The 24,168-nt window shown below is 30.4% G+C and overlaps 1 protein-coding gene across 4 annotated transcripts in view; it reads right to left on the bottom strand.

Annotated features, from left to right (window-relative positions):
• LOC106462586 (maestro heat-like repeat-containing protein family member 1) overlaps positions 1-24,168 on the bottom strand; it is an 82,285-nt gene that overhangs the window by 18,024 nt on the left and 40,093 nt on the right. For all 4 annotated transcript variants that reach the window (XM_013922526.2, XM_013922528.2, XM_013922527.2 and 1 more), the window contains exons 21-30: positions 19,152-19,304; positions 18,643-18,845; positions 16,263-16,497; positions 12,780-12,884; positions 10,757-10,892; positions 10,179-10,288; positions 7,329-7,481; positions 5,431-5,585; positions 3,747-3,912; positions 2,419-2,633 (exon numbers count right to left, since the gene is read on the bottom strand). In XM_013922526.2, coding sequence (XP_013777980.1) covers positions 2,419-2,633; positions 3,747-3,912; positions 5,431-5,585; positions 7,329-7,481; positions 10,179-10,288; positions 10,757-10,892; positions 12,780-12,884; positions 16,263-16,497; positions 18,643-18,845; positions 19,152-19,304 — 1,631 coding nt within the window. The remainder of the gene's footprint in view (positions 1-2,418; positions 2,634-3,746; positions 3,913-5,430; positions 5,586-7,328; positions 7,482-10,178; positions 10,289-10,756; positions 10,893-12,779; positions 12,885-16,262; positions 16,498-18,642; positions 18,846-19,151; positions 19,305-24,168) is intronic.

Raw genomic sequence — 24,168 nt, 5'->3', positions numbered from 1 at the left:
TATAGTTTTCATGCTATAACTTTTAAATTAGTAAGCATATGTTCACGAAATTTGGCAGATTATCAGTGAACATTACACAGCTTTCATACTGAAAATATCTTTTTTTTTTATTAAGTCTTAAAGTTTGTTAAGCAATGTTTTTCTCATGCCTTTTTCTTTTCATGTTGTCTATCCAAGATGCAAAGTAATTTTCATTTTAAGATTAAAAATACTTCTATGCATCAGAAAATGTTCAAATTTCACATGTGAAATCTTTATAATGTTTGGATAATTATCACACATTTCTTTAAAAAAAACTTTATATTTTATCCATTATTTTCACTAATGAATCTCTGTAGGGGTTTTGTCAATTTCACCGATCTTGTAACCACCATAAAAATTAGGAAATAAATATGAATTATGCCCTTTTTGTTCTAGAATGACTACAAATTATTACACATTATACATTTATATATATTTATTATTTTTATTATATTGACCTTTCAGCTATGCCTGGCTAATAATACAGAAGTTACAATAATGCGATGCATGTGCACTCATGTTACCATATCCAATAATATAAAACTCTCCTTTAGTCTTTACAAAGTAACCTGTCTTGGCTGTGTTTTAGAGAACTAGTATTTTATAAAAAAACAGTCACATTTCAATTACTACATATTATATATGTATTTACATTATTACTATTTACAAATAATTTCTTAAAATTATTTTACTTAAAATATGGAATAGTAAATAAAGAAGTTATGATCTTTGTATTTGTTTGCTGCTTGTCATAGAATGTTGAGCCTTATAAAATTTTGCACGTGGAGGATGTGAAATGAAATAATTCTTTTTTAGGTTTTGTGTATACATTTGAAATAACCAAAAAATCATAAAATACTATATCAATACCATAGAATTCCACTATAATTTATCAAGCTTAGTAACTAAGCTGTATTTAGGTCTATAAAAATATGAAATTTTGAGCAGACAAAAGATTCAACTTACCAGCTTGAAGGTTTGTATTGAAAGAATGAGATAACATCATAATATTTGAAAATGGCTGAGAAAGCCACTAGGGGGATATTGAGCTTTCAAATGGTTATTCACATATCATAGACAGAAGTAAGTATATATAAGGGAGAGTTTCCAAAAATGGAAAGAGGTGAGCAGGGCCACTGTGTTTGATTCAGTACATGAGCAATATCTCAACAAATAGAATATATAAAAAACTTTTTTTAATATTCTAGCTTGTCAATATCGATAATTTGAGTTCCTTATTCGAACAAAACCATAGACTTTGTATTTGACCTCACAAACATCTAATTTGAACCAGTGCTGCATTCAACATACCATGTGACACACAAAAATCAAAGTTTATGTGTGTTTTTTAATATTTACTTTTAAATCAACAAAATTATCTAATGTATAATACTAAAATTTTAATTATAATTTACAGTTTGATACCAAACTTATTGACATAAGGTCATAAAATAGTAGTCCAATAAAATTTTGAATGCAAGTCAACAGACACGATGACATGACCTTTGACCCTTGTGGAGAGGGTTAAATTAGGTTTGCACATCTATTACAGAGATAATTTAAAAATTTTTTTTATATCATTATCTCTATCATACAATATTTTATTATATGCTTTAATAAATCCAGAAACCCATCCATTAGAAATGCATCTGGTTTTGTTGCCAATAAAATGGGTATAAAACTAAGAGCCTGCTTCTTGAACTATGTTACTGTAATGCTGGGAAATCTGATGTCAGAGGAAGAGGTTCATCAGCAATGTATGGAGATAATTACAAATGCTCCTTAAAACTGAAACATATTGCAGGAGCTTCTTTGGTAGGTATTCATATCTCAACAAATCAAGAAGAAAGATATATTTTATATTCTTGCTTGTAATTAAGTATAGTTTGTATTTCTAATTGCTTGGACACACTGTATTATTGAAGTTATGAAATCTAAAAGGGAGAATTCAGAGAGCAGATACATCAAATGATACAGAGAAGGGAAGAGAGAATTTTTTTAAAATATTTCCCTTCAAAATTATGAAGTTAAAACTTTGATAATATAACAACTTAAATTATAAACTATGTTTTGATGTCGAGTTTATTGACATAAATTGATAATACACTGAATGTAGATCAGTAAAAGTCTGCAACCTGCATGCTTTGACCAAGCCATACATATACAGACAACAAAGCTCTATTGACAAATCTGTAAAACAAACCCATGAGAGTGTGTTTCTAGTAATTATTTTCAGTAATTTGGAAGTTATCATATTAATGATTAATATAAACCTTCTTGTACAACTGATACTACCCTACAACCAACATTGTGAGAGAACACTATTTAAAACTATTAAAAGGTTTGAAACTACTTAAAAGTATTAATTACTTAGAACTGCTTCAATAAGAAGCTTACCTCAGGGGGCTCAACTTTTGAAGATGTCCATCAGATCCTCTTCTAAAGCTTGCATGTGATTCCTTCTTTCCTTCAGGTGATGTCTCAAGTGGAAAGTAAACACCAATGTATGTTCCCATGGCTAAAATCAGGTTACAAAACAGACTGGAAAACTCTTCCATGGCACAATGCTCCATTTCAGCTACACGAAACAATTCTCGCAGAGCACAAACTGCCTAAAAGAAGAATAACGTTTAAAACTGTACACTAAAAGTTATGGTGCATGATGTGAAATACCTAATTTACTCATAATATGCACAAAATATTTTCAACTCAAGTCATGTTAATTATTTAGGTGAATATTACAGTATCAGTACAGAATTATTAAATATTCGAATTTTCTTCTATTATAGAGTTAACTCTGTTTGCTAAGGTTTCTCAAAGTTGAATTTATCAAATTTAAAAATATGTACAATATTAATATAATATAAAATATAAGTTGAAATGGCTTTAAAGTGATGTTAAAATAAGTATTGAAACAAATCAATGGTGTTTAAGATATGCTCTTAACCCTGCGTTAGTCTTCTGTAAACATTTTCCATAGTCACTCTTACGGAGTCCAAATGGACCCTATCGTAAAAAATTAATTTAAAAATATTTAAATAATAATAATAATAATGAAGGAAACAAATAATTGGAAGCAAAAATGCTAACACTTAAAATCTTTTCCTTTATTAATCAATAAAGAACATTGAATATTACAATTTTTCTTTTTTTACCACCTAAACTAAATGTAACAATTTAACACAAACTAGCCAAATACTGAAGCTACTGAGAACAACAAACATGTACACGCTTCCACCTGTCGGTTCAATGTTTACAAAATATTTGGGGTCCTTGAAGAACCTCGAAGACTAATGCAAGGTTAAGCAAAATAGCAAAGAGATTAATTAAAAAAGAAAATCCACAAATTATGCTATTTAATATCTATTGGAGCATTGCCAGTGCTCTCTAACTTTATGATTGAGATGTTAAATTATCCAAATATGTGCCTAACTCAAGTAAATTTAGCAGAAAATATTTTGCTGTGTCACAAGAACACTAACTCCTTCAACAGCTACAACAAACTACATAAAATATGAAGAAAATAAAATCAAGAAAACTCCAGCCTCCCCACCCAACAAAAGGAATTTTTCATAAATCTATCACACTTTTTAAAACTTATTACCAATTCTTTAGTATAGCATGAGTAAAAATACCTATGTTCTGGTAGATTTTAATGTATACAGGTGGGATACTATACTCACTTAACAGTATATATGCAATTATCTATAAGTCAGATATCTTACTGCTAATGATCGTGACGTGGCCACCTGGATGACTTGTTTGCGGTGTTTGGGATCAGGATGGGTTTCCAAAAGATTATTATCACTTAAGATATCCAGAAGAATTTCTAGAATATTTCTCCCTATGACTGAATCTTGTCCTAGAACTTTCCAACTGTCAATCACATGGCTGCCATGCAAGTAGAGATAAAATAAAATTCTTAAGATTGTCAAATTTCCCAACCAAGTTTACTTTCCATTTCTAATGCGCCTAATTTAAATGAAAAATAATATAAAGCTACAAAAATATGAAAGTAATAAAGATGAATATTAAAGTTAAGACTAACTTAATGCTTTAAAAGAAGCTTTTGTATAAATTTAATTATAATTTTCATTGGTCACATAACATACATTAAAAAAAATGTAAAAAAAAGGGGGGAAAGAAAAATTAAGATTAAATTTATCTGACTGTTTGACAAATACTAGCAGAAAATGTTAGTTTACTAATAATGATAGGGTAAGTTATCACTTTTTATCACAAGGACTAAAAAAATAATGGAACATTAAGTGTATCTGGTCTCAAGTAATTACTTAAATATTACAACTAGCAGCTGGTGTCTAATAATGACTAGCCTTGAATGTTAACACCACCAGCTGGTGTCTGATAATGAATATCCCTGAATGTTAACACTACCAGTTGGAATCTGATAATGACTATCCTTGAATGTTAACACCATCAGCTGGTGTCTGATAATGAATATCCCTGAATGTTAACACTAACAGTTGGTGTCTGATAATGATTAGCCTTGAATGTTAACACTACCAGTTGGCATCTGATAATGACTATCCTTGAATAATGAATATCCTTGAATGTTAACACCACCAGCTGGTGTCTGATAATGAATATCCCTGATTGTTAACACTAACGGCTGGTGTCTGAGAATGATTAGCCTTGAATGTTAACACTAACGGCTGGTGTCTGATAATGATTAGTGTTGAATGTTAACACTAACAGTTGGCGGCTGATGATGATTAGCCTTGAATTGTAGCATTATCAGCTGGTGTATGACAATGACTAGCCTTGAATGTTAACACTACCAGCTAGTGTCTTATTATGACTATCCCTGAATGTTATCACTACCAGTTGGTGTATGATAATGACTACCTTTGAACAACTGGTAACAACTCGATAAATTTGACTACCCATGGCCATTAATCACATTGATTAGTTATCACAAAGTAATCGGTTAAGCAAAATGACAATCTGATTAATGTATAAAAATAATCAACTAACTGAAATTAAGTTTCTGATTATTGGAACCATTTCCAAATATTATTATTTTTTATGATTACTACTATTCAAATCTTATGTGAGAATAATCAATTAGTTGAATGTAACTGATTAATTATTACTCAATTATCAAATTCCCCAGCTCTAGTAACAACTAACAAAATAAGTTAAGACATAGTTTATATGGTGTCTGAAAATAACAAACAAAACACACTACGACTGCCAGTTACCTAGTGTCCAATAATCACTAAGTATGTTAAGAGAACCAGTTATCTGGAATACAGTCAGCTGGCCTGGTGTTTGGTAATTATAAATAGGACTGGTGAAATTGATAGCTAGTTTCAGCCCTAATAATGATTAAAATAATACGTTACTAACTATTAGATATTTTTCCATGACTTTATATGCATGACTTACTCATCAAATGGAAGATGTGCAGTCATTAAAGTAGACACCACAGCTGTAAGGTGATGAGAACCAAGAGAACGCACCACACGAAGAGTGCCTGTCCTAGTCTGAAGACAGCCAATACATTCTAATTTTCTTCTAAGAGCTTCCAACAATTCTGGAACCTAATAAAACATATGAAATACAGCTCAGTATGTACATAGATAGATATCTATACAATAATGTTCTTCTTGTCAGCCACGAATTCTTACTATAATGAATAAGAAACTTTACCTACTAACCTACCTACTTATCTACATTTATTTTGATGAAACAAAAACAGCGTTAGAAAGAAAACATTTTCCTTTATCAAAGACCAAATTCACAAATTTTTGTTTTGGTGCAATATACCAGTGTTCAAAAATTTGATAGAATTTTCTAGTTTCAATAAACTAATAATCTGAATTTATCAAAAGAAAAGAAACTTTAGATAACATGTTAAGAACTTTAGAATAATTTTTTTCCATTGTACGACCTTTTATAAAATAACACGTTTGTAGTACTTCAACAAACTACTTCCATTTCTGAAAACATCTCCATAACCAGATTACTTGACCTTCAATCAGAATAATTTTTTTGCAACTAAGGTTTCCATAACCAACTACTCGCCTTCAGCCATTGTCCTTAAACAATTATTTTACATTAAACAAAGATCTTGTTTACAATACTATCTCACCTTCAGCAATTGTCCTTAATGACTGCTTTACTGTAAACAAAGATCTCTTTAACAATACTATCTCACCTTCAGCAATTGTCTTTAACGACTGCTTTACTATAAACAAAGATCTCTTTAACAATACTATCTCACCTTCAGCAATTGTCCTTAAACGACTGCTTTACTATAAACAAAGATCTCCTTAATAATACTATCTCACATTCAGTCATTGCCCTTAAACACTCAACTTTATCAACAGTAGACTTCCTTAACCAGACTGCTTTACTTTAAACAAAGATCTCTTTAACAATACTATCTCACCTTCAGCAATTGTCCTTAAACGACTGCTTTACTATAAACAAAGATCTCCTTAATAATACTATCTCACATTCAGTCATTGCCCTTAAACACTCAACTTTATCAACAGTAAAGACTTCCTTAACCAGACTGCTTTACTTTAAACAAATATCTCCTTAACAAAAGTATCTCACCTTCAGTCACTGTCCTTAACCACCCAACTTTAGCATCAGTAAATACTTCTTTAACAAGACTGCTTCACTTTAAACAGATATCCTTAATAATACTAATACATAAAACTCTTCTTTCCTTTTCTTTTACTCTTAGCTTCACCACTAATTAAAATCTGATGAAAGATGGTAAATTGGCTCTATTTCCAATCAAGAATTATAACCACATTAATTTTACCTCTTGAAATGACTTAATTTAAGACTTTAAAATATATTAATCTGATAAAGAGTTAAAAATTATTGAACAAAGTTTAATGTTTGCAATCTTCCATGAAACATTAATACGAATTAAATGCATTGTGTTTTAGTAATTTAAAATAGATGAAACATTCTTATAAACTTTCTTTAACCTACTATTAACTATATCTTAATCTTAACAATTCCTTCAGATTATTAAAGGTGCAAAAAACTGGCATCACATTCTCTAAACCTGAAACATAATAGTTATGAGAATTTGAAATAAAACCCTATATCAGAAGTTTTGAGAATCACGTACATTTAAAAAGACCTTAAACCAAGCATTTAATATTTTTGTATACTTGAAGCACAAACCTTGAAGAACAAGTTTAATATTTATGTAGATCAAAAGTAAAAAAAAACTTGAAAAATTTATATTTAAATCTGAGGTTTCAGACACAAATAGATCTGAATGAGAAGCTTGATCTTCATGCACATGGAAACATTACCTCTTGACGTAACTCTCCTCCACGAAGTTTGATTATCCCATTTAATACTACACAAGCACCAGATGAACTCTGAGATAATGGATCACAGAGACCATTTAACAGGGAGTAAAGGCAGAGTGATAATTGGTCAGGGGGAAGCTTGGCTGCAAATACCTTGAAAAAAAAAGCATAAAAAAATTATTTGAAATAATTCACATTTACTAAGCTATTTGTGATTTGTCAAAAAACAAAAATAGTGGAATACAATTTTATGTTCCAAATCCTTACTAAGCTTTTTTCTGTAACTTACATTATCAGCATTAATATATTGAGTATTCCATCCTTGTTACAAATTCAAAATAAATAAGAACAACAGTCTTCATAACAGATGTTGAATGTGATCCTGGAGCTTGAAACTAATTCTAATTCTATACTATAAATTTTAGAATAAATGTTTTTAAATAGCACTTGAAATTCACAAACAGAAATTATCCTACTATATTTGAAGTTTTTGCCTCTAAACTCTCGTATAGGAGAACAAACTTTGAGCTCCTATATTTCATAGACAGAAGTCTAACAAACTAGTGTATTTTCACAACATACTGATTTAATACTCACCAATTGAGCTATCAGTTTGCGAGTCTCATTTACAATAATTTTCTAGCATAAATATGTTTTCTTCTGGGCAAACATGAATGGACATGTATACATTCTCCGGCACAGATGCAGACCTGTACTGATTGGAATGGAAGTGAATTTGCAAGCAAATGGGATGGGCAGTGCATGTATACATATTCCATGTCTGTATAAGGGAATAGTTTGCCACATCACGAACAACCTGCTTATGGTAATTATGGGGATAATTTTGAGAGCAAAAAGTTAAATACTAGTCAGTAGTATAATAAAACTCAAGTTTAATGTCCAAATTGTTATTTTATAATTGTTGTATTATATTTATGTTGTAATATTTTGGCACTGATCCTCTAGAGAATAAAATTTCCCCTACATTATAAGCTAAGGTGAAACTTTTGTTTCAATGTGAATTTTGAGGCCTGATGATAAACAACACCTTATCTACTATGATTTGAAAATGGATATACTGTATACAAATATTAATCATAAAATTTCAAGAAAAAAGAATTTTTAACTGGTCTTTAAAATATGTTATGTTTCTTTTATATTTTAGCATTGACGAGTTATGATGAAATTCAAGTCCACATTCAGCATCTTTATCACGTTTTCCTAAGTAATGGAAGGTTAAATTCACAAGTCTTAGTAGTATATTTTTGTTTTCAGGGTCTGTGAATTCCACCAAACTTGAAACCACCATAGTTTCCATATTATACCTTTTAATATGGAAAGTGTATCTTCACAAAACCTGATAAGTTTTCAGTAAACATCACGAGTCTTTTGTACACAAAAAATCAGATTTTCTACTTAAGTATTTTTAATAAAACTTTGTCCATGAAAATACTAAGTCAGAGAGTTGACTGCTCCAAAAGCAAAGTGATTTTATTTCAAGATTAAAAATACTTTTCTTCGTCTGAAAAGTTCCAAAATTTCTATTATGTAACCTCTAAAACTTCCTAAATAAATATCAAACTATTTCTCCAGTAAAACTTTGTATCTTATCTGTTATTTTGTCTAACTTAACTCTATACAGACCCCATCAATTTGCCCAACTTTGAAACCATCACAAAAAAAATAATTAAACTACCCTTTTCTTTCTATCTAGAATGACTGCAGACTGTAACAGGAAACTATATGTTTATCCTAAATAGCTTAAGGATCAAAACAGTCTACATCTGTTTCTACTTAATTTTATTGTTTTATTTCCCTTTGAACCATGTCTAACTAATAATCCCACCATACAAGTTGTGTGGCCAAAGAATAATTGAGAATGCAACTTAACTGAATTCAATCAACATTGGGAGCCCAACTGGTAGCTATAATTATAACAATGATTAGAATTTTGAAGTAAATATTCATTCATTAGTTAGCTTGGTCATGTATTTTGTTTTACCCATCATGTCTGAAACTGAACAAAAAAATGTGACCTAGCTAACTAATGAATGAATATTTGCTGTAAAATTATTATCAATACTATAAATGTAGCTACCAACTTGGTCACCAATGTTGGTTTAATTCCTTTAAATTGCATTCTCAATCATTTTTTGGCCACACATCTTTTTCTCACACCTAAGGTGTTTTTGATTACATTTTCCCTAATCCAACCTCATCAAACCTAATTAGTTTTCAGTTTTTAAATTTTAGTTACTTTTGTAACAATAAATTAAAAAGATACATGAAAGACAAAAAGTATAGTACAATAAAGCATCATATGTCATTCGACAGATTAAAACAATGCCTTTCCATTGGTTACAAATGATACAATATTAAACATTAGAGAGAATTAGTGGCAATTTGTGAAAGAGAGGATGCAATAGGTAAGCATGGCAACTGGGCCTGATTTTCTAGTTCATGACTTCATATACAAATAAAATTGAAGACTATAAAAATTAGACTTTTCCTTAGTAATATCTATATTATGATAAATAACTTACATTCAACTCTATACTTCAGAGACGGGTGATAAACAAATTAGAGGGGGGAAAGACGTAGAGAACAAATGTCATGATTCTCATATAAAGGAAGATTGAGGATGTATCTAAATATTTCCTTATCAAATTTATAAACTAAAATTTATTGTAATATTAAAATTTGATTTACAAACTAAGTTCTGATGCCAAGTTTATTTCTATACAATGATAACAAAAAAGTTTAATTAAATTTTAAACGTAACTATAAAATGTCATGACATGCACATTTGACCTACCTGTAGCAAAAGGATTAAACTATCATGTGATTTACCTTTGCAAGTTCATTGGTTACATTAAACAGAGATGATGGATCATTATTTAAAACATGGCTCTTTAAGTTCTCCAATTGAATCAATGCTTCATTCTCATCCAGAGTTCGGCCTAAGGAATATTACAAACAATTACCAATATAAAACCAAAGTATCTTACTTCAACATATCAAAATTTTTATACAAATTACACACGTCTATAGGAGGATATTTTTTGATTAATGTTTAACATAAAAGCTAATCAGAAATGAACTACAAAATTTAATATTTTACCAACTCTTATTTATGCATCATTTTCTTCTGTAATATTCTTTAAAATTTTCTCAAAAAAAAAAAAAGCTTCAAAATTGCAACATGATTTTCTGTTAAGGAATGGAAAGGCAGAGAGACTTTTGGTATGTATTGAAACTTGAAAAAGTGCTATTTAATGTAATAGCTTATCTTCAGAAAACTTGCAATCCAAGAAAAATTTGAAAAATAAAAACAAAAATACTCTTATATACAATGAGTTTGAGTACTTTTGTTTCATCCTAAAATTGACACATTTAGTAAAATAAGAGACCTTACTATTTTTACATACTCTGGGAACGACTGACAAGGAGTAATTGTGTATATACACATTCTAAAGCAGTTTTCCGAATTTTCAGAACTGGATCTGTGCAACGTGGAACAAGAATACCAAGGATACTACCAAGTGTAGTAAATAGTGTAAAATTCTAAAAAAAAACAGAAAGATCACCAAATGATTAATTACTCATACTTACACAAGAAAAACAGTCCATCTGAAGAGCTTTAGATTTTCAATACAAAAACCATGTAGGAAATGAAGAAAACTGTGGTTGTAATTACAAATTTATTCAGTCTCATTAACTTTATCAAATCTAAACATTCCTGAAAAATATTTTTAAAGCTCAATTTTCATACAAATGGAACTCACTGAGTTATCAATAAAAAAACAAAAATATATTTTGCCACAACACCAAAAACAACTCTGCTGCATTCAATGTGTACAATCATACAGCTGCAGACACAATATAAACAGTGTATATTCATAATGTAGTCACTCAGCTGCAACATCAGTAGAAATCATGGTCCATTTAACATTTATACAATCACTCAGATGCAGAAATAATACATGTGGACAATCTAACATGTTTACAGATACTCAGCTATAAAGCCAATAAATACTGTCATTCAGCTGCAGTATTAGTATAAATAACATTCCATTAAGAATGTATACAGTCACACATCTGTTATACCAGTAAAAATGGTGTACAATCTAACATGTGCAGAGGTTGAGTATGTTATATTAAAATGATTTTGAATATGCAAATCAACTAGTCACATGACAACTATAGCCAATATACAATCACAGTAAAATAGAATTAATATTCAACATTTTGCATTGTTTCTTAGAGAGTGTGATGCCACTGAAAAATGATCACTTTTGGGAAGAATATGTAACAGCCCTTTCTGATGCAAAATATTCATACAGTTAGATCATAAGGATGTGTTCAGATTGGAGTTTTAGAATTTTCAAGAATGGGATATCATTTATAATCTATGATACTGAGAGACTAAGTAATATGGATCAACTTTGGGGATCTGAGCGAGAGGCCTGGAACAAGTTGCAGCCCAGCTAAAGTAAGCAAAGCATAGTGTGTTGTTACAGATGAGCATCCACAAACTCAAAGATCAGTGACAAAAGCCATTCACATGCTCAGACATCAGTGTGCTACATAATCAAGAAGAATTTCCAACTGGAAAAGCAATATAAGTCACATTTACACAAGTTGCTTCCACGACGTATCCATTTCAAAGTCACATACCTGAAACAGCTACAGAATGAAATAATCATACATTATACATGAAGACATACCAGCAAAATCATCAAATGCAATTGCTATACACTTCTGTTTGCTTAGACTGTAAAAATTGTCACTGGAACACTGTCTTCCTACTACACCAAATAGATTATGGAAAGCAGCAGGGAAGAAAGGCATGCTTTGGACATGACAGCCTTATGGTGAAGTCTTTTACAATGTAAACTGTGCTGCAGGACTATTATCAAAATACATAGTAATCAGACAGACTATGATCAGATGTGGTGAAATGGACTGTAATGGCATGGTGAGGCTCGAGATTCGTTATAATATAACATACTCACCCTCTGTATACAGCCATGCAACAAGTAGAAACAAGGTTCCATTCACCATGCATGGCCACTCACATGCAATGGTAAATGTACACATATAAAGAATCACCACATCAGTCTAACCTAACATGTATTGAGTTCCTCAGATGCAAGACCAATAAAAACAGCAATATAACATGCATACACTCAGCTGCAACATTAATAAAAATACTGTTTAATTCAAAATGTACAGTTAGTTTGATTTAACACTAGTGGAAATGCTGTAAAATCTAACAAACAAGCACATACTTAATTACCAACAAGTGTTCAATCTAACTTGTATATAAACAGTAGTAACCATACATTTCATGAATTTAAATACCTATTTCAAATATTTTATGAACTGGTTCCACTTAAAAAAAGTCAAAATTTAGAAAATTATTTTCATCTATGAATTTTTTGTACTTACCCCTATTTTCAAGTTTTCAAGATATGCTTTCAATAATCCCAAAATAGAATCAATGCAGCATTCTCTTTCATAATCGTGTTTTGAGTTGAGCCATCGAAGCAAAGTCTATCAACAAAAAATATTAGCAAACATTGTTATACACAAAATTTGAAACTCATTTTCAGAAAATACTGTTATTTGTTTTACAAATATAAATATTTGGTACTTTTATTGCAAGATAAATTTATTTGTATACTTGGCTTAATATGAAATTACAGCTCAAAATGCTGTTTGACTGTTCTGTAAAAACAAATGTTTTTTAAAGGGTAAAACCAGAAATTACTGTCAGTAATAAGATATAATTAATGATTATTGCAAACATATGATATGATAAAAAGAGTGTACCACAGTCATGACCCACAATGCTTTTATAGGTTATATAACATAGCAATATTACATTTTGATTTGTTTTCTTTGGAGATGAGTATTAACAGTACTGTATTGTAAACACAATCATTCAACTATGAGGAATAATTAAACAAAAATTTTAAATATAAGGTTAAATAATTAAATGTAGTAATCAAGATATATGAAAAGTTTAACAGTTAATATGTAAGGCTCTTCATGCTGAAAAACAGATTTATGGAAGACAATGAATGTATATAGATAAGTTTGAACTTCTATTTTCTTTTCTATAGATCAGCAGCTTAGACTCAGTGAAATGTCTAAAATTGGTGATGGCTTTTGGCAAGAAGCTACTCAAAACTGTTAAACAATTCTCACTTCTAAATTTGTGATGGTTAATAACTGCTCTCCGCATTTTAATTCCAACTCTTGTGTAATTCCCCAAATAGCATCAATCCTAATCCTGGAATTGTTCACCATTGTCCATTTATAGAAAGACTCTAAAAGTAAATTCTTTATTTTCCATGATTATTATTTCATCTACAGTTAGTTGCCTTCCTTTCCTTGTTGTTATTCCATTGCTTTATAGTTTTTCTAATTCTTTAATTTTTTAAAGTTCTTTTAAAATAACTTACCTTTTGATCTCTAGAATCAAGTATTTCCACTTTTAAATAAGCTCCTTCCTCCTTTTTTATTATACAGTTTTATATTTCAAGTATATTTTTATTCCTTCTTTATATATATGCAATTCTTTTCATTTTTGCCATACTCTTCCGTATCTTGTTACTTTTAGCTAAGTACATGCTCTTGACATTTCCATTGCCAGTCAGAAGTGGTTAGCTTTTCCATTCCACTTGACACACTTCCTGCTTACCTTACTTCTTTTTCTTACCCCCACACTCTTTAACCTTTTTGTTTCTGAAGAAACTATTTGAAAGCACTTGAGCTTCTGGTATACTTGAATATTTGTGCTAACTCTTTCATCAGTGCCAATGTTAGATTTTGATAATATAAAAAAACTCAGGTTGAGTTTCACACATAATCTGTATTAATAACTGTACACATGTATTACTAAGTTATTGGAAAACAGAAGGAAGGTAATGAAATTAAGAAGAGAAGACTGAAATGCATCGAGCATTATTAAAATAAACAAAAAAAGGTTTATAATAAAATGTAGTACCCGAGATATCAGTAAGGTGATTTACATTTGACTAGTAATTTATTGGGGATATTACACTATCAGGGAGGGTTCAACACCTCCATTAAAGTTGCCAAAGAAAAGGAGATGAAAAACCAATAAGCAGGTATGAAAACTGTGATAATGTAATACAAGATTCTTGCTCTCGATCTGTTATTTATCAAGTACTGTAAGCTACCTGAGCAAGAGGCTAAATCCTAAATCTTTCACATCATGAGGAGAGGTTTTGACTTAATCAGCATAGAACATTTCAGTATTCTCAAAGTGTGATGATGCTTTCAAATGGAAAAACAGTAGCATACTTGATATCACCCATTCATACTAGAAGAGGTTTCTTATGGTAGAACTAAAAAAATTAGTATGTACTTAGCTACTGGAAATGTTTCATTAACTTTACCCAAAATATGTTAGTAATTATCAATCAGAAAAAAAATCAAATAATTTCATTCTTAATAAATGTTTTCCATTTGCAAGTAGAATTAGGTTTTCCAAATGATCAAAAACTTCTCAGATCAGTTGAGTCGAAGCATGTCTTATTATGTTCTAGAGTTCTGGTTCAGGATTAGAAGTCACCTAACTTTATTAGTTAGAACATTCACTAGTCAACATTCCTTGTCATGTGTTACCTGTCACTGATGACTATGTGTCTCTTGTAGAAAAGGAAAACCCAGCAGTATTCTGTAAAAAATGCACTATAAAAACATTAAAAGTTCAAGATGTTTCTTCAGGATCATATATCAATGCTTTCATCTTAATCTGCTTTTCCACCATTTTCAATTTTAGAAACTTTTGGAACCTTTCTGTTCTTTTCTACATCAAGTGAATTAAAACTTTTGACTAAATGTTAATCTAAAACTATTATTTTACAAATAATGTAATGATGGAAGAGTTATACAAACAGCTTTGTTCCCCATTCATGGTACTTAAAAGTTACATATAACTTGGGATCTTCTAGTATTAAAAAGAATTAGGAATGGTAATACACATTCCCTATCTGTTCATAGTCTGATATAGCACAGCAGCTTTCTTATCATATGTACAGTGAGTACTTGCATTATCACAGAAACCAAAACAAAGTTTGTTTCTTTATCAAACGTGGTCTTTTATGTACTATTTACAGTGTTGCTTCTAGGATTTTTCTCAAGTGGGCCAAATCCCCCACTGAATTCCAGAAAGTGGGCCATCCATGTAATGAAGTAGGTATCAACTTCATGAGTCATAAAAGCACAATACGATCAAGTAACTTTTATTTGAAGAAACAGTAAATTGAATCATTGCAATTTGTTTCATTTGTGTATGTACTGAAAATATGGTAAAATGTGGTGTGTAAGCTAAATCTGATCAATTAATCCACTTTCGTCAAAACATCTAAGTATTCACTGACAAAACTTGCATTCATATTTTCTGCACCTTTTCCCTTTATTTATTTTATTTTTGCATCATTTTTTAATTAACTAGTACACAGGCAAATGATTATTTTGCACCAGTGGCAATAAAAATAGCATAAATACACAAAGTATGCATCCTAGAAGCAACAATGCATGTGTATATTCAAACCTTCCTTTTACTACCTCTTCTAATTTCCAACAAATTTTTCATTTTTGAATACTGGGTCTTATTTAACTGTGAAGAGAACAACTGGTGAAATTACATGGCAAGTTGGATTATCAGTGAAACAGTGCAATAAAATTATGTGTGAGACTCCTAGTATATTCTACATACACATGTATGACACAAAGAAATAACAAGCTGGATAATCCATGCATGTACAGATCAATGAAATGGTTAGCCGGAATGGCTAAATGCATTTTTAACATGAAAGCACAAACTACTAATTTTATAACATAATTATCACATGGGTCCTCCAAGAGATTTATTTTTCTTAACACTGAATAACTTACCATTATAATAAGCTCTAAGTTCTCTGGTGTCATCTCCTTTAATAAAATCTGTCTCAGCAGGCTATTTAGTGACGTCAGTGTGATACTTAGTGTTTTCTCATAATCAAACTGCTCCTCTTGAGGCTCAGCAGGAGATCGAGTCAGTGCATGATCTGGAGGGATAGTGTAAACCGAACCCACAGCTGTTAAAATTAAAGTGGATTTTTCTTCCTTTGTGAGGCCTGGATCTAACATACTGAGGTTTACGAATCAAGGACTGTTAAACCTAAAGAAACTGCACCATTTCTTAAAATAAGTTATCTATTTGTATTACTTAATATCAAAACAACAAGTACTCAAAAATCATATACTGATGTACATAAAATAACTGGCATCTGTAAAAAATAAATTTCCAATTTTAAACATTTTTCCCTGTTAAAAACCAGTATATTATTGATGAAGCTTGCTTAATGTTCCTCAGATCATGAGCTAAAGCCTTATTTACATGATTCTTTCATTTGACTATCAATCAAAATGTAAAATATGCTATCTTAACCTAAATGCAGCATAGTGCTGAAAAACTATGAATCTTAATGCCAAAAGTATTATCTTCAAATAAAACACTTTGTTTATCTTAATTTTTAAACAAGTTTTTTAAAATTTTCATATTAGAAATAGTTAGTTTAGCACATAACAGCTATCTGAACTTTGTTAAAACTGGGGAATTGAATCCCAGGTTCTAGCATAGTAAGTTCATAAATCTACTACTGACCCACTGGTGAAACAAGAAGCAACATTTGAAACAAAATTATTTTATTCAGGAAAGTAAGTGTATTAAATTCTCAAATTGAAATACATAAATGTCGGCTAAAAACGGTATATCTCAAATAAAACTTTTTTACTGAGGAAAGCAGGTGAACCAAGCACACAGAGGGAGGCACATGTATTAAGCTTCCCTCGGGAAGCAGGTAAATAGTTTAGTCTGGGAGTCAGGAGCAAAATGTTTACCTACGAAACATGAGTATCTCAAAATGATAAAAATACAAAACTGTGAAAATCTATAATGTACAAGTGCTGCACAAAGAACACAAAACAATGAAGATCTATTCACAAGGGCAAGGTAATGTTATGAAAAATGAAAAAATCTATTCAGAATAGGTGGTTGATACAGGAAAAATGTAAAATCTATGTCTGTTTTGTTGAATTTCATGCAAAGCTGCTCAACGGCTTTTCTCACTAGCTGTCTGTAATCTTGAAGTGATAGACTAGAGAAAAGGTAGCTAGTCAACACCATCAACAAACCACTCTTGGGCTACTCTTTACCAACAGATAGTGGGGTTAACTGTAATACTAGATTTAGATATTATTACTATATCAAGAACACAAATATTTATTATCTGAACGAAAATGTTAGTGATGATTTTTTTAACTTCAGATCTGAAATGTTACCTTAATGATTTCTTGCTCAGTTAATATCCATGAAACCACTAGATATTTATACCAGGTCAATGTTGTAATCATCATTAAATCAAAATCCAATAGATGATCAGAAACAAAATAATTAAATTTTTGATATTTTTAGGGCTATTTACAAATTTTAGAGTGGACTTAACACATCAGGAAACTTAGTGCCTCTAGAAATACTGTGATCAACAAAAAATGCAATTATTCATCCTATACAGGTACTGTTGAAATAACATACAGAAATATAATGATTTAACCTTAATAGTCAACACTGCCCACTGTCAACTCTTGGGCTACTTTTTACCAACAAAACTTGGGTCTGACCATTACACTATAATGCCCCCATGGCTAAATGGTAAGCATGTTTGAGGATGCCTTTCAATACCATGACCTGCAGATAGTATGTTAAACAGATACACAAAAATGGTGATCCATTCTTAATAAAAGTTGTGTTAAATACACAAAAAAGTTGATCAATCCTAAGATGTCACACTCAAAAATGATGATTCATCCTTAATTGATGTCATGTTAAACACACAGAAATGATGATACATTCTCAATAAATGTTTTAGTAAATACAAAAAGTATACATATAAAAATAGACCTTACATGTGTGCCTTGGAAGGAACAAAAAAGGATCAATCATTCACATGTGTCAGTGACACAGATGAACACATGGGTGCAAATCCACATTCAACATGTGCTAATAAACTGCTAAGTTTGAAATTTGAGTTTTTTATTGAAAGCATACAATAGCAACTTACTAAAAATAATTTATTCATAAGTTTATAGAATGTTTTTGAATCATATGCAAACGTGGCTTCCAAGCAGATACAATGACTCTCAAAGGGTTAAGAATTAAAGGAGAACAGGTTAACTTCCTTATCTTATTAATTATCACTCAAATTACACAGAGAAACTACTTTAGAGAGGATACACAAGACTACCCGCTGCTAGAAGAGCCAAAGATCTAACTGAAGAAGTCATTGGATAGGAACTTTCAGTCTTCAAGATACTTTGCATTTGATTAAGGAGATCTTTGCGAGAGTGAAATATGTAGTTTTGGTTTAAGTGAGAAGGGTGTAAAGCTTCAGCAATGAGCCTCACAGTCTGCAGCATGCTCTGTTTAACACCTAGATCCTGAAAACAGGAAAAAAGAGACTGTAAACAAATACAAAACTGTGATAACACAAGAAAACAAAACAGAGAAAATCTGTTTCATATCTTTCTTGATAAAAAAAAAAACCATCAACAGGGTATCCCAAAATTCCTTAGTGACTGAAGCATATCCTTAAACACCCAAGTCACTTTCTTCAACAATTGACAACACCATCTGTACACACATTCTTTAAATATAAAATATTTGTTACAATGACAAATTTGGAGAGCTTGTAAACATACATCTGTATATTAATAACTAATATTTCTCAGAACTGACCAACTCACCTTAGAAGAATGAGAAAAATGAGCAACACTCCTCAATATTGGTGTTTCAATACGAGTCATTAATATTGCAGCAGGAGCATTCATAGCGATGTGTCCATAACACAAAATTATGGTAGCTTTTAACTTGTCATGAACACTGTCTCCTTTAAAATCCTGAAAAATGAAAAAAGTTACAAAATTAATGCTTAACACTGAAACATTTGTGATAAAACATGTTAAATGAACACTTGTGATAAATACATTTAAGATCTAAACATAATGTTGAATAAAATCTTAACACTGCTGAAGAGCCAACTAATATCTAATGGTGTTACTTCTGACACAAACTGTAAGTTTGTTCCTGTATGTTACCTATCAATATTGTAACATGCCCAATCCTTACTGAAGGTCATTTATGACACTAACAATTGTTTTTTTTAACATCTTAAGCTGCTGTGTATTGCCTGGAGATCCACATCTACAATCATGGCTTTAATCAGTACACTCAGTCAAGTACCCTACAACTTATGATGCAAATTTTATGGGTTGTGTCCACAAATTATAAAATTGACTTAGCCACAAAGTGTTCCAAATATAATGTATCTGCAACTTGGACTTATAATGTTGGCCAAAATCATGTCTGGTAGCAGCTAATGGGCAGTTTTTTTGCTCATACTGCTTTAAAATAAAATGTATGGTACTTTTGTGCAAAGAAAATGTTACAAAGAGTTACAAACATATACATAAATAATCTTTTCAAGATTATAGTATCACTCTTATAATAAGCCTCTCACATACTATGAAATTTAAAGTATGTTTTTATGCTTTATCTATGTTTAGAACATGTATATTACTTACCTCAAACGTTGAGTATGATCTTTATTTATAAGAAACATATTAATTCAAACCTAAAGGTTATATGCTACTGGCATAAAAGATATACAATATTTGATATAATTATGGGAACAACAAGTAAAAATAGTATTAAAGTGTTAATATTATGAAATACTGTATGAAAGGGGCTTGGCACAGCTTGGTGGTCAGTGTGTTCAACTTGCAACATCGGGTCACAAGTTTGAATCCCCATCACTTAACATTCTCGTCCTACATGGGTGTACTCTGGGTCAGCCACCTAGATGTGAAAATTCTGGGTTTATAAAACTACATGCCAACTCCAAACTAGTTGGGATTGAGGTTGTTATGGAGAAGAATACTCCTACTGTATGAAAATTAACTGCACTAGAGTACAGTCTGTTACTTAACCAATGCCATACCAGCATAAAGCCAACAAAAGTATTCAAAGTAATATGGTTCTCAGCAGTTGGGTGGTGTATGTACCTATAACTCCCAGGAGAGAAATATTATATGACAAAAAGTGTACAAATCAAGTTTTGAATGGCAAAAGCTAATCCATGCAACAGATTGAGGTAAAATTTGATGTTTCAGTAAAAGCTGTAAGTAAACTCTGACAGGGGACTTGAAACTAGTGCTGTTGATAATAGAAGTCACCTAGGTAAAAAGCCCAAACTCTTCAAAAGTGATGTTAAATAACTCAGAACATGCTTTGTATGCTATACATAAAAAACTAGAATAGATCTTGTCAATGACATAGCAGTAAGTACAAGTGTGAATATTACCTCCAAAGCAGTAAGATACACATCATGACAAATTGGCTACAACAGATGAGTATTTGCTCAAAAACCACTGTTTAAAAGATATAATCATAACAAAACGCTGAAATAGGCATCATACTTCAAACAATGGGATACACAAAACTGACAGAAGATGTTCTTTATAGAATAATCCAAAATTATCAAAAATCAATGAAAATTTGTTTGAGAAAGGTATAACAATCAATCTACAGTGAAGCATGGTAAATGACCAACACAAGAGTGGACTGCATATCAGTCAATGGTGCTGGAATTCTAGACAAAATTAAAGGCACCTTGATTGAAGATGCATACAAGTGCATAATAATATCAGGAATAAGACCTTCCAGCAAGACAGTGATACTAAGTATTTTGTGGGCTTCATGAGCAACACTGCGTGAAACATTTGTGACTGTGGAGCCACTGTCCAATGTATTTTGTCTCCTTCATGAGCAACACTGTGTAAAACATTTGTGACTTTGGAGTTACTGTCCAATGTGTTTCATCACCTTCAAAAACTACACCGTGTAAAACACTTGAATAACTAACAAAGTAAAACTGAAAGTTGTATAACTTGAATAACCAATGAAGTAAAACTGGAAGTTGTATAACTTGATAAAGCAATGAAGTAAAACTGAAAGTTGTATAACTTGAATAAGCAACGAAGTAAAACTGAAAGTTGTATAACTTGAATAAGCAACGAAGTAAAATTGAAAGTTGTATAACTTGAATAAGCAACGAAGTAAAACTGAAAGTTGTATAACTTGAATAACCAATGAAGTAAAACTGAAAGTTGTATAACTTGAATAAGCAAGAAGTAAAACTGAAAGTAAAATTGAAAGTTGTATAACTTGAATAAGCAACGAAGTAAAACTGAAAGTTGTATAACTTGAATAAGCAATGGAGTAAAACTGGAAGTTGTAAATAACCAATGAAGTAAAACTGAAAGTTGTATAACTTGAATAACCAATGAAGTAAAACTGAAAGTTGTATAACTTGAATAACCAATGAAGTAAAACTGGAAGTTTTATAACTTGAATAAGCAACGAAGTAAAACTGGAAGTTGTATAACTTGAATAACCAATGAAGTAATACTGGAAGTTGTATAACTTAACCAATGAAGTAGAACTGGAAGTTGTATAACTTGAATAACCAATAAAGTAAAACTTGAAGTTGTATAATTTGAATAACCAATGAAGTAAAACTGAAAGTTGTATAACTTGAATAAGCAACGAAGTAAAACTGAAATTTGTATAACTTGAATAAGCAATGAAGTAAAACTGAAAGTTGTATAACTTGAATAACCAATGAAGTAAAACTGAAAGTTGTATAACTTGAATAACCAATGAAGTAAAACTGAAAGTAAAACTGGAAGTTGTATAACTTTAATAACCAATGAAGTAAAACTGGAAGTTGTATAACTTGAATAACCAATGAAGTAAAACTGAAAGTTGTATAACTTGAATAAGCATCGAAGTAAAACTGAAAGTTGTATAACTTGAATAAGCAACTAAGTAAAACTGAAAGTTGTACAACTTGAAATGCAGCAACTTAACCCAATAAAACTTCTGCCAGTACAAAACAGTGTAAAATCCCACACGATTTCAACTTCCATTGCTTAACCCTCTGAACTTCAGCTCGTATTTTACACAACCTTGTAACCACCATATATCTGCAAGGGTATACATACTGTAACCGTGAAAGTATTTAATGTACCTTAACAAAATTTGGCAAGCTTTTAGTAAACATTACATGTTTTTGGTACATAAAAAAATCAGATTTTTTAATTAAGTATTTTCACAAATCAGAGAAGATGGAATACCTAGAGAGCAATTCACAATTCTCATGCTATGTAAATTTAGGAAAATACTGCCTTATTATATTGAAACTTAAAATCTACATAATATTAAAATATAGATTATTAGCTACATTTTGATACAAAGTTCATTCCTATATCATGACAATAAAGTAGTTTAATTAAGTTTTGAATGTAACTCATTAAAACCTAATGACAAGTGAAGAAAAGGATTACCTAAATGGAAAGAGTTGGAAATACTTTTTTCAAATTTTATTTACATAACTTCTAAAACCTCCTAAATGAATACAAAACGTTTTAATCGAGTAAAACTTTATATTCTGATATTTTCTCATAATTCTACACAGACTCGATTTATTTGATTGACCCTGTAACCACCATAAAAAAATAAAAAATAAGTTTAAATTACCTTTTTTTTCTTGAATGACTGCTGATTGCAACAGAAAACTACAATTGTTTATACTATATAGCTTGTGGCTCATAACAGTCTACACCTGTTTCTATTTAATTTTATTATTTTCTTGCTTTCTGAACCATGTATAACAAACAAACTTATGAAACAAACTGTATGTCACTCAGTGAATTTGTAGCTCAAACTACAAGAATTGAATGATGTAACACACAAGCTACTTGTGAGCATACTTCATGGAGATTTTTTTCATTATATTATGTAATTTAACCTTATCTAAACTAACAAGTTTCTAATCATTAAATTATAATTACTTTTGTGACAATAAATAAAAATATAACAAAAAAAAAAAACAAGAAATATAGTACTTATGTTTGGTCTCTTGTTTCTTTGTTGTTGGCCAACCAATGAAATTTAAGCCCACTTTTTTTGTTTAATGATGTCATTAGTACATTATATAATTTTTTATTTAATTGAAGAATACACACAAGAACATAGAATAATAACATAAACAAATCAAACATTGTCCTATAACTAAAGCATTAAAATAATTCCCTTAACTACTTGATCTGAACTGGTCAACAGGAACTTTCAATCTGCAGACAAAGTAACTAAAACTCTGTATTGAGATCAATGTAGCATTATTTGTGATTCAGTAAGTTAAATCATTGTCTTTCAATTATTATAAATGATGCAATAGAAAACATCAGAAAGAATTACTGGCAATTTGTGAAAGAGAGGATGTGACAGGTGGATCTCACTTTCTAGTTGATGTCTCCATAAATATAGAGTGAAGGCTAGAAATATTAGATTTTGCCTTTGTAAAATCTATACTATAATGAGTAATTTACATTAAAATCAGGACATTACAGAGTAGTAGAAAAATTGAGGATGGGTAAGCTGTAGGGAACAAAGATCAAAATTCTCATTCAAAGGGAGATTAAGGATTTATTGAAATATTTTCTTTTAAGAATAAAAATTCTAACTTATAAAATATTAAAAATTTGATTTATTGGTTATGTTTTGGTGCTAAGTTTATTCCTACATAGTGATAATAAAATTTGAAATTTAACTGTGTAAAAGGTTGTAACATAACACATTTTTACCTACCCATAATTACAGAATTAATACAAAAATAAGTTAAACAAATGTTTAAACAACTCT

Source organism: Limulus polyphemus, unplaced genomic scaffold (assembly GCF_000517525.1).
Source record: "Limulus polyphemus unplaced genomic scaffold, Limulus_polyphemus-2.1.2 Scaffold1202, whole genome shotgun sequence".
NCBI classification, from domain to species: domain Eukaryota; kingdom Metazoa; phylum Arthropoda; class Merostomata; order Xiphosura; family Limulidae; genus Limulus; species Limulus polyphemus.
This window is presented reverse-complemented; position numbering and strand designations above follow the sequence as displayed.